Here is a 12,274-nt window from a genome sequence, read left to right on the forward strand (position 1 = left end):
TTGACTGACTTTACGTATATTCTTCGCCATACAAGCGCGACCCTAATTCTCATTCTGTAACCTAATGTTGCCTAATAATAATAAATTACCCTCAAATACTATTTCTTTGTCAATGCCGTGTTCTTGTGGGTGTTCACCATCTATATTTGATGTACTGTCTGGCCAGTAATTAAAGTACATAACTAGCAGTGGTTTAATCTATCACAATCTTTAATACAGTCAGGGTTTTGTAACCCCTCAGTTACATGCAGGCTATATAATGCATTCTTAGCAGGTGTTTTAGGTCTAAATGGGTTAAGATGGTTTTCAGTTGAGAAAGAAGAGGTGCAGTGTGATGATAATGAATGATGATGAATAGTTTTATTTTCGGTCTTTGTTTACAGATAAATCAAAAACACACATGTGTGGACTTTCAAAAGGAAAAGAAAAAAAGAAAAAATCACAAATGTACATATTCAAAGTAAGCTCACACACAAAATCCAAACTCAATGACCAAAAAAAGGAATAGGCTGAAGCACATGCTTATTTTTGCCTATCCTTTACAATTCTTAAAAACTAAATATACTTTAATATAAGAACATTTTAAAATATGCTGCAAGATATACTTTTTTTTCTTTTTCTTTAAGAGAAAAAAGAAAAGAGAAAATAAACGTTTGATGTTTTACTCAAAACTGTACTTCTGAATTATTTTATCCTTCAGGGCCTTTTTAAATCTCCCCAGAGAGGTACACAACTTCAACCCGTCACTAAGACTATTCCACAATATAACTCCCAAAATAGAAACACACCTAGCTTTCACATTAGTTCTTACCTTTTTATATGTTTTAAGAATACACAACCCTCTTAAATTATACTTTCCTTCTCTTGGTTCGGTGTATTAATAGTTACAGCAGACAATGCAGAAAACAAATATAAACATAAAACCTCTCCCTGGACCAGGTCCTTCTAACAACCAGGTTGAATGGTATAACATTTGCACATTTCTCTTTTTGCACATTTTCGATTTATGTACTGAAAAACTATTATTTTTATTAGGATTATAAAAATATTTTAAATAATCAGTGAGGCCAACTTTTGAAATCAGTTTTGTCTCCATCTCAGTCCATTGTGTTGAATCCTCATCATCATCATCATCATCATCATCATCATCATCATCATCATCATCATCATCATCATCATCATCATCATCATCATCATCATCATAAGAACATTGGAAATAAGAACATCATCCCTACATAAAATCATGGAAAAATACGTACACTCTTTATCCTTTACACTTTTAGAAAAACAATACACATTTGTCAAACAGCTTCACATTTAAAACAGTCTCTCACACACACAAAAGCTACACAAAGTAGAAAAAAAAGAATCCCCTACCAATTTCTTTTTTTATGCAAGATTTTAAAACAAGGGTAAAGAAAAATAATATTTAAAAGAATGTCACTGCAGAGACCAGTGGCGTTAAGAGCATTTTGTGAAGAGACAATGCGGTGCTGCCATGTGCCGTCTTGTCTAAAGCTCACAGATGCTGGTCTCCACCACAAACTTGTTCTCAAAGTGACGGATCTTACGGCAGTTCAGGGCCTCGCGCTTCTGCATACCCAGGACCCGGTCTCTGCGCTGCAGCTTGTAGGTGTCCTTCCCGCGGCAGAGGCTGTTGATGAAGTAGCCCAGCTGGTCCACGTGCTCCAGGCGCTCCGTCACAACCATCTCCTCGTGGATCAGGTATGACTGAGGCAGGTAGGTGCCAGCCTTGAGGTTGACCAGCAGCTCCATGAGGTCTTTGGGGGGCATGACGATGGAGGTGTTCAGGGGGATGACGTAGCACTTGTTCAGACTCAGATCCAGATACGCTGTCAGCCTCATCCGGAAGTCGTGGACGATGTCAGCGGGGTCGGTGTCGGAGAACTCGGGCACGGGGACGTTGATGAGCTCCACCTGCTCCTCCTCCAGCACGCGGATGCTCTCCTTTATCATGGTTCCAGCTCCCTCTTGCATCATGAAGTCGTCTTCGCTGTATTTAACTCCACACACAAATACCTGGCCCTCCTCCAAGTATCTGTACAGGACTCTGCCCAACACCCCAGACAGAATGAGGGCCAGGCCCAGGCACATGCACCAGCACCAGGTCATGGACTGATGACGAACTTGGGTGTCCTCGGGGATGAGCTTCTCGATATCCTTTTTCACATCTTTCTGCGCCAGGGCAGAATGGAACGACACATTTACCATCCTTTCCACAGCAAATCGGTAGGCAAGGCACCTTGGTTGAGAAATGCAGGTTTCAGTCTATGTTGTTTAGTCTATCTGTTCAGTACTGTTCAGTACTGTTTCAAGATGCACAATGCCCTGGCAGAGATAATTGCTGAATATATATTATAGATACATATAGATACATTATAGATACAGGTTCGATCATGACATCATACGATGACATCACCAATGTTCTAGAATGTTCGGCTATGACATCATCACCAATGTTCTAGAATGTTCTATTATGACATCCTACTGTGACATCACAAATGTTCTAGAATGTTCTATTATGACAAATAAGCCGGTTCAATGACTTTGAAAGATGATTTCACACATTTAATGAACACACTAGACAAACATCAGTTTGTGTACATAGACACTGATGTGTCCATCAGTGGACCAATTGCATGCTTTCGCAGAGAACAAGAAGCCTTTAGTCGACTCTTACATTTTAATTCATGGTTAGGGTCTGCATGCCTTATACACGGCCTGAAATTCATTGACAACTTCAATGTTTTCTGGAATAACCCAGAACGTTTTCAAAGAAATGGCTTCTTCCCAAATCGCCTAGGTTCCAGGCTTCTAGCAGCAAACATGCGTCATGCCTTAATGGCCTCCAAGAATATCAAACTCATACCAGCACGAGAGATAATCACGAAGGACACAATCTCGCCACGAGGTGCAGCAGCAGCACAAGGCGCCACCCCCCCCCCCCCCCCCCCATATCTCACAAGGCCATCTCGTCTGATCAAATGTCCCCGAAAAGCACAGTACAGTCAGTACGGTGCGGTATAGCACAATTGCCATGCCATCTCTCAAAACATACCGGTAATCATAACCAGCCAATGGCATGGTGAAAAATATACGCCATCAATGCGTTTACCTGCTATTAACCTCAGGGCCATCACGGCCAAGGCAAAGCAGACCTCCTCTAATGAAGTCCAACAAATTAAATTAGCCCTCCTAAATGTCAGATCACTGAATAATAAAACATTCTTAGTAAATTATCTGATTAAAGAAAATAACTTAGATTGCATCTGCCTAGTAGAGACATGGCTAAATAATGACACAGCTACATCAATAATGATAGAAGCTTGTCCACCAGACTATAACTTTTTTCAAATACCCAGAAAAAATAGAAGAGGAGGAGGAGTTGCAGCAATCTTCTCCTCAAAACTCTTGTTTAGAATCACAGAACTAGGCGAGTTCATGTCGATGGAATATCTTGCCATAGAGCTCAAAACAGAATGAACTATTATCGTCACAATATACCGCCCGCCTAGACACTCACCAATATTTATACAGGAGCTCTCTGAACTGATCTCACTATGTGTTACCGGATATTGTTAGGGTTTGAAACCGACCTCAACAGCACGGCACAGACAGGTAGTTCAGAGTTAGCCAGACACTAGGGCGTATTTATTACAGAATCAAAAAGAGCCAAGTAACAATTCTGAATCAACAAAAAAGGAGAATGCCTTCGGCAGAGTTGTCTGCGGCTCTGCAGATCCTCCCGGTGTCAGAGGTGGGGAATCGGCGTAGGCGCCGCTGCGGCTCTGCAGATACTCCCAGCTCCAACTCGGAGTGGAAACGGAGAGAGAGAGAGAGATCAACAACAGTCCAACAGTACACAGAGGCAGTGCAGTTCAGTCCTCCCTTAGCTGAGTCCAGTATGAAATACAAGTGACTTGATATTCGGTATAAACTACACACAAGTTCTTCAGTGTTATCCAAACACACAATTTAGCTGAGTCCAGTACAAAACAAAACGGTACTTCTTCAGTGTTATCCAAACACACAATTTAGCTGAGTCCAGTACAAAACAAAACGGTATTTCTTCAGTGTTATCCAAACACACAATTTAGCTGAGTCCAGTACAAAACAAAAACGGTACTTCTTCAGTGTTATCCAAACACACAAAAACAGATAATCCAAAAAGGTTTGTTTCCAAAACTCACCAAAGCGCAAACGCGTAAAGCGGGCAACGAGGCGCAGCTCCAAACGGATGATCAAGATATTCACCAGCAGCGATCCAAAGATGTCCTGGAGGGAAAGTAGACGAGGCACAACAACGGGGGGAAGGCAGGCAGTAGCAGTAGTATTCAAAACGACCCGACAACGATTGAAAGAAGGTCCGAGTATATGAAGCCTCTGGAGCGCTAATCACAAACTACGACAGGTGCGTGTGTAATCGCTCCTGAAGTGTGTGGCGGGGAATGCACCAATCAACACAGTACCTTGAAGAAGCGTGTGGCGGGGAACGAGCCAATCCTCACAGATATGATGAGGTGATCCTAAATGGAGACTTGAACATCCATTTTAATAAGAAAACAGACTCCAAAACTATAGAACAAAAAAATCTACTGGATAGCTTTGACCTAATACAGCATATAATACAGCATATAACAAATGCAACTCACAGGCTTGGGAATACACTAGACTTAGTTATAACAACAACTGGGCTAAGCATAACAAATATCTCAATAACTGAATTAACTCTCTCCGACCATCACTGTATATTTTTTGATACTCAAATAACCCTTACTAAAACAAAAAAATAAATCATAGTTCAAAAGAGACTCCTAAACGACAAGGCTGAATCAAAGTTCATTGATCTTATCAGACTACATGAACCACACAATCATGACAGCTCTCTAAATGAAATGGTAGAAAATCTCAATGATGCAATGTCATCTATATTAAATTCTGTCGCCCCATTAAAAACGAAAAAGAAGAAAACTAGAGCCTCGCCCTGGTTGAACTATAATACGGTCAACAAAGAAAAAAGGAAATGTCGTGCAGCGGAGCGAAAATGGAGAAAAACAAAAACCACCATATGCTGTGATATATACAAAGATGCTTTAACTGCTTATAATAAAACCATACGCTTAGCAAGGAAAGATTACTTCTCTAAAATCATTACAGAAAATGCTGGAAACTCCAGAATCCTTTTTTCCACTATTAATGTACTACTCAACACTGCCCCTACCCCAGATAGCAAAAAATGAGTGAATCAACGTTGAAATAGGGTTAGGCAGAAATATTGAATCTATGTTGAAGCCTGACATCGAAATTATACAAATCGTTGTCTATGACTTACATGTTGAATCAACGTTAGGTGTCAACCATAACTGATACTATATCAATGTTGATTCAACCATCATCTAAATGGTAATCTACATGCACATTTTAGTTGATTTTATATTGAATCAATGTTAGACATCAATGTTTATTCAACCATAATCTAAATGGTAATCTACTTGTACATTTGTAACTTGTACATCTACTTGTAACTTGTAAAGTTAAGGAATCAATACTGATTAATGTACATTTTACATTAAAATATTGCTGCTGATATGTATACATCATAACATTACATGTTTTTTTCCTGCTGTTAAACACACTATTGTTGTTCAAAATTCTTATATGACCATATTTCCAAAAATGTGTGAACACAAATGACAACATGGCTTTAATATAAAAATTAATTTTTTTCTTTCAAGAGGGTCTCATCATACTTCCAGTGACCAGTTAACCTTTTACACAAACATTAAATAACAGACCTTATAACAGACCTTTCATTAACAATACTATATATAGCCACTGCCAGAATAGTGACACACGTATTGTGTGTGGTGAGCACACGCATTCATGCACAACGAAGACAATATTGCGTTGTCTCAATCATTTTAACTATAAATTTATGAGCTCAAAGTATGAGCTCACTGACTGAAATGTCCAACAAAAAGCATCAATTGTCAAATAATATTGATCACATTAACTAGACTAGATGTTTTTGAGGAAATTAGAAAGGGAACAACAACTTAACCCTTGTGTCTGATCAGATTCTTATTTGTTTGATAACTTTGCAGTGATTATGTTTGTAGCCAACATAATATGTGGAATAATCTTTTAATTATCTTGTATTTTCTTTTTTACTCTTCATAAATTGTTTATTCAACTTCAGCCCGATCATAACCACCACATATTGTTTTTTTTGTCATATTTAACAACTCTTTTCAGAAAAGTGGGAGTATTTCATTACAAAAATAATATAAAAAATGGTTATGATCAGGGCTGAAGTTGAATAAAATATTTATGGAAAAGAAAGTGGGAAATTATTTCAACATAATCTTTTTATGGAGTTTTTCAATTTAGTCCCCTAATAAGAGTATAATACTTTAGTTTTCAGACACAAGGGTTAAATAACAATGGCAGAGGATTTGAATTTAAACACAGTGGAGCTCAGATGATCTACAGTTGTCCACGACTTATCCTCCAAGGCATCTGCTATATAATAATCTTCAGATTTACTTAAGTGTTATTAGTAGGTTACAGCAGTAAGCATTAGTTTGCTCAGTCAATTATGGCCAATTCGTTGTATATTGTTTAATACAGTTAAATAAATAGATAAATGAAAAGCAATTTTTTTTGTATCCCCCCCCCCCCCCCCCCCCCACCCCCACTGTACCGAAAATAATACCGAACCGTGACTTCAAAACCGAGGTACGTACCGAACCGTGGATTTTGTGTACCGTTACACCCCTAATGTTTCTATAACTCTCTCCCATATAACTCTCTCCCATACCCTTAACACCAACCGCTGAAGTGCCCTTGAGCAAGGCACTAAATAAACCCCCAACTGCTCCAGTGGAGTTGCTCAGTGGCCAACAGTGTCAGACTGTGGTTGTACTGGTCAGCTCCCAGGTTTGAATGGAACTCTGTGAATGTGAAGCAGGGCGTAGCTGAAAAAGAGCATCCGTGCTCAGCAAACCTACCCTGGGTAAATAAAGGTTAAAATAAAAAATAAAAAAATAAACACTGCAAGAACAGGCTGAAGCAGCAAGTCATTCAAGTAGATGCCGTCCATGGAAGAACAGTGTCCATGAGGGTAATTCCTTGTACTGTATGAACCAGGGAAACAGTGTGTGCTGGGGTACCCTAAGTTTGACTCTGGTTCGCTAGACTTAAGTTTGGGTCACTTCGGTTCCAAGAACAGGCTGAAGCAGCAAGTCATTCAAGTAGATGCCGTCCATGGAAGAACAGTGTCCATGAGTGTAATTCCTTGTACTGTATGAACCAGGGAAACAGTGTGTGCTGGGGTACCCTAAGTTTGACTCTGGTTCGCTTGACTTAAGTTTGGGTCACTTCGGTTCCTTGAGATGCCTCCCTCCCGGTCTGGCGCATAACGAAGCCACTTCTTGACAGTTTCGCTGTAGTCCTGGTCGGTCAGCTTGGGGTCAAACTGTCGAGCAGCAGCTGATAGACACAAAAATAAAAAAGTGAGGAAGAGAGGTGAGATGATGTACGATTATAAGAGCATCCCTCACTTCACACAAGTGCGATTTTTTTTAATCACTCAATTACTCACTCTGTAGGTCTACAGTAACAAGCTACAGTCAGCATCCAGTTAGACTGGACAGGAAAGAGAAGCAATCGCCTAGCCTGACACCATCTAGGCAATACAATGTGTATCCATGCACCTCTAAAGCTCACCAATTACGTTGTCCATTTCTTATAGGTTGCACTTTCATCACATTATTCCAACATAACACTTTTTTTTTAAGTTTTTGCAACAGCATAATTATATTCTGAATCACCAGCATCACCAGCATCACCACCTCACTACCTAAACTTAACCTATGAAGTAGTTTGCAGGGGAGGAAGCTCACCAAACATGCAGGCTTGTAGTGTGGTGTGCTTGGATGGCTTCTTGCTTTCTGAACAACGCTTGTCTTTCTTTCCAGCCCAGTTGAACCCACTGGCCAGGGCGTTGGTCATAGCAGTTTTCAACATCAGTCTGATCAGGTTCTCTGAATTGGTGCCTCCTACCAAAGCCAGGCGAGAAATCTAAATCAGAGAGAAGAAAATGAAGGCCCTGCGTTAGAAACAGCATAACATTTATTTTATGAACACAGAGCAACCAACTTGTTTATACACACACTTTATGCATGCACTGATATTCCAGCCCATGCCAGTCATTAGGTTTAACCACATTAACCCTCCTGTCCATATGTAAACGGTATATTTGAACAATTTCAAAACGTTTCATAAATAGCAGATATACAAGCTCTAACACGTTTTGAACTAGAAAGTGCTAAACACATTTTTCCCCTGAACAAGACCACACTGAAATGATCTACATTTGATAAATGAATGCAGTTCAATAAATTACCATCTTTTGACGGACTGATTGCTCCATCAGTAATGATTCTGCCTCATTGAAGTCTTGTTCACTGGCGATTGGCAGCTGGAAGGGGAGCATAGTGGTTGTGGTGGCCACCCCGTGTCCCCTGGTCCCACCAGATATGTTGCCCTCAGCCAACTCGGTCTTGATGAACTGCACATCTCTGGACAGATCCTTCACCACGACAAGTAATTCAGCAAGCATTGAATTCATCTTCTGGATGGTAAGGTCTTCAGAAGAAGAGTTAAAATCATTAAGTGAGAAATAAAAATAAGCAGCAAATCACACGAGGAATTACACCATGTCCAATAGACTTGCCTTTCATAAGCTGCCCGTCATCACCGGCCATCTGTCTACGCTGTGAAACACCAGATGGGGTGTTGTAGTGCCCTGAGCTGTATCCTGACATCGCTGTAGAAACAAAATCATAGTTATATATTTCACTATAGTTTGACTGCATTGGATCAAACTGGTGGTAGTTCCCTCTAAAATGGCATACCATTTTGTGCATGTTGTGAGAGACCAGGGGGACTGTTGTATTGCCCCGAGCTGCATCCCGACATCCCTGTAGAAACAAATCATTATATTTAAAGATAAATACAAAATCTGACTTGTCAGTCAAACTAAAATACATGTCATAATCACTAACACCGGTTCCTGACAGGCAGCAAGCGAGCGTACTGGAGACGAAATCGCACACGACACTGTCCTGATATGACGCAGCGCTTGTCCGAGTGTGTGTTACCTGGATTCTCGACCAATAAAAAGTGTTTATGGGCGGGACTCGGCCGCGTAAATGCTCAACTAGAGACACAGCGAGCGTATATTTGAGGGGTGAACGACATCGCTGCTCAGTTCACTGTTGCTCGCGGCAGGTCAGGATAGTCTGATTGAAACGAATACATTTTAATCACTTTTTCTCGCTCGCTCGCGTCGCTCTATGTCAGGAAGGGGTGTAAGGAGTTGTATCCCCGTCTCTCAAAACACTGTTACTGAAAGAGTACAGTATCATACCACTACTTGCACTTTGTCGATATTGCAGCTGCTGGACATGTGAGGCCTACTGGAGCTGGTGGTACTGTACAATATCAAATCCTGGCATCTCGGCTGAAACACAGTAGGAAATACACAAAGTTATTAGCAAATGACGCTATTGTAATCCCCCATGTGAGAAAATGTTTGATTTCCATTCAGCTGATTTCACGTGCACTGCCAAATACTACTTTAATAAAAATATCAGGGACCCGCCGTTTGACTCGGCTAGCCCCGCCAGGACAGCTAGTCTAACCGGGCCAGCACATAGGGCTGACCCACCCCCCCTCCCCCACAACGGAGGGCCTCCAGAAACATCTGAGGACAGCAACCAGCCCCCCCCCCCCCACGTCGCGGGCTTTCACACCGACCAAATACACCAGCAGAGGACAAAGGATCATCCCCACCCCCCCTCCTAACATCAATGAACACAGGACCCCATCCCCCCCTCCCCACCTACCGCCACAAGATCAACCACACACCACAGTGGAGAAACAATTTGAACTTGACGACATTAATGAAATAACAAACTCAAATGGACTTCACATATTTCACTTAAACATAAACAGCTTGAAACCGAAATTGGCTGAAATCAGACATTTGTTTTTAAACGGTAAGGCTAATATATTATGTTTCACAGAAACAAAACTTGACTCATCTGTTCAGGATCCAGAGATAGAAATCGAGGACTATTCAATCATCAGGAGGGATAGGAACCAGTATGGAGGTGGTGTCTGTGTGTATATACACAAAGATACCAAATTCAGCAACCGTACTGACCTTAACCATGACGAGATTGAAACTGTATGGATTGAAATCTTATTTGAAAGGGCAAAATCAGTACTAATAGGCACAATCTATAGACCACCAGAACAGAGTGGCTTTTATGACACACTTGATGGGTGCTTAACTGGGGTGGAGGGCGTAGAAAAAATCCTTATTGGGGACTGGAACACGGATATGCTACGTAAAGCAGCACCCGTCTTCAAGGCCTTCAGTAGATTTTCTGATCTGCACGGTTTCAGCCAGCTAATCACCCAACCCACAAGGGTGTGTGAATCAACCCAGACTACCATTGACCTCATCCTGACCTCCGACAAGTCCATGATCTCCAATAAAGGGGTGATAGCATGCGGGTTAAGTGATCATTATATGATATTCTGTTCCCGCAAAAAGCTAAAGCAAAAGGCTGGCTGTCACAAAATGGTCACATCTAGAGACCTCAAAACGTACTCTAGCGAGGCCTTTAACCTTGAACTGAAGAGCCTGGACTGGTCAGATGAACTCAATGGTACACTGGTTGAAGAAACCTGGCTTGGCTTCAAAACCAAATTCTCAACAATACTAAACAACATGGCCCCCCTAAGAACCACCAGGGTAAAAAATCGCGCTGAGCCGTGGATGCACACTGAAATACTGACCGCTATGAAAGCCAGAGACAAAAAATGCTCTGAATTTCATAAAAGTCAGTCAAAGCTTACCAAAAGCACGAGCAGTGAACTCCAAGCCCACGTGACTGAACTCAAACTAGAAAGAAACAGACTAAGAAATGACGTAAACTCCATGATAAAAACTGCAAAAAGCAATTTCATCAATGACAAAACTGAGGAAAACAAAAATAAACCATGTGAACTTTGGAAATTACTCAATAATCAACTAGGCTGCAGTAAAAAACTTAAAACCAGGTTCTCAAACATAAACATAAAGACAGACAACACGCTCATCACAGACAAACTGGATGTAGCCAATTACTTAAACACTTTCTTCACAAACATAGCCACAACACTGGTAAACAAACTACCCTCCCACTCAGGGCAGTATGGGGTAGAACACATAGTAGCATACAACAAGAACCTAGGCGTCCACAAAGACGATTTCAAACTGGAAATGGTAACTACAGATGAGGTACTCAATAAACTGAGCGCCCTCCAACCGAACAAGGCCACTGGCCATGACAACATCCCCTCCAAATTCCTCAGAGACTCAGCAGCCGCCATCACCCCAGTCATCACACACATATTAAACCTCTCCATAAAACAGGGACACGTCCCCAAGGACTTCAAAATAGCGAGAGTAACACCCCTGCACAAAAAGGGCAGCAAATTAGACCCAGGCAACTACCGCCCTGTTTCTATCCTTACATCCATCTCGAAAGTCATGGAAAAAATAGTATACGAACAGGTCGAAAAGTACCTTACGGATAAAAATCTAATCTACGAATTCCAATCTGGCTTCAGAACATCCCACTCCACTGACACATGCCTTCTCTATTTGAACGACCACATCAAGCAAGAGGTGGACGCGGGCAAATACTGTGGCATGGTCATGCTAGACCTACAAAAGGCCTTCGACACTGTCAATCACACCATTCTGATTGACAAGCTAAAAGCAATTGGTTTTGATAGTTTATCAGTGAGCTGGATACAATCCTATCTGGAGGGGAGAGAACAGATGGTGGAGGTAAACGGTACCCTATCCCCCCCCCCTCACAGTGAACTGTGGTGTTCCACAAGGAAGCATACTAGGACCACTACTGTTCCTAATTTATGCAAATGACATGTGTCGTCAGCTTGTGACTGCAACTTGTTCCTGTTTGCGGAAGACTCAGCCCTGCTGGTCTCTGACAAGAACAAGTTACAGGGTGAAAAAACCCTCAGCTCGGAACTAGGCAAAATCTGCATATGGCTCGCCGACAACAAACTATCATTACACATGGGCAAAACAGAGTCCATTCTCTTCGGTTCAAATAACAAACTCAGCAAAACAGACGGCTTCTCAGTTACAGTGGGTGACAATATTGTC

At 41.4% G+C, this 12,274-nt stretch overlaps 1 protein-coding gene across 1 annotated transcript; it reads right to left on the bottom strand.

Moving 5' to 3' along the window:
* Positions 1 to 1,512: 1,512 nt before the first annotated feature.
* Positions 1,513 to 2,232, bottom strand: LOC311233280 (integral membrane protein 2B-like; the record flags this gene model as incomplete). The annotated part of the gene is made up of 1 exon (XM_084320223.1): positions 1,513 to 2,232. The coding sequence occupies one exon, from the start codon at positions 2,230 to 2,232 to the stop codon at positions 1,513 to 1,515; it is 720 nt and encodes a 239-aa protein (XP_084176349.1).
* Positions 2,233 to 12,274: the final 10,042 nt, after the last annotated feature.

Source organism: Notolepis coatsorum (assembly GCF_963971535.1).
Source record: "Notolepis coatsorum genome assembly, chromosome: 8".
Classification (NCBI taxonomy): domain Eukaryota; kingdom Metazoa; phylum Chordata; class Actinopteri; order Aulopiformes; family Paralepididae; genus Notolepis; species Notolepis coatsorum.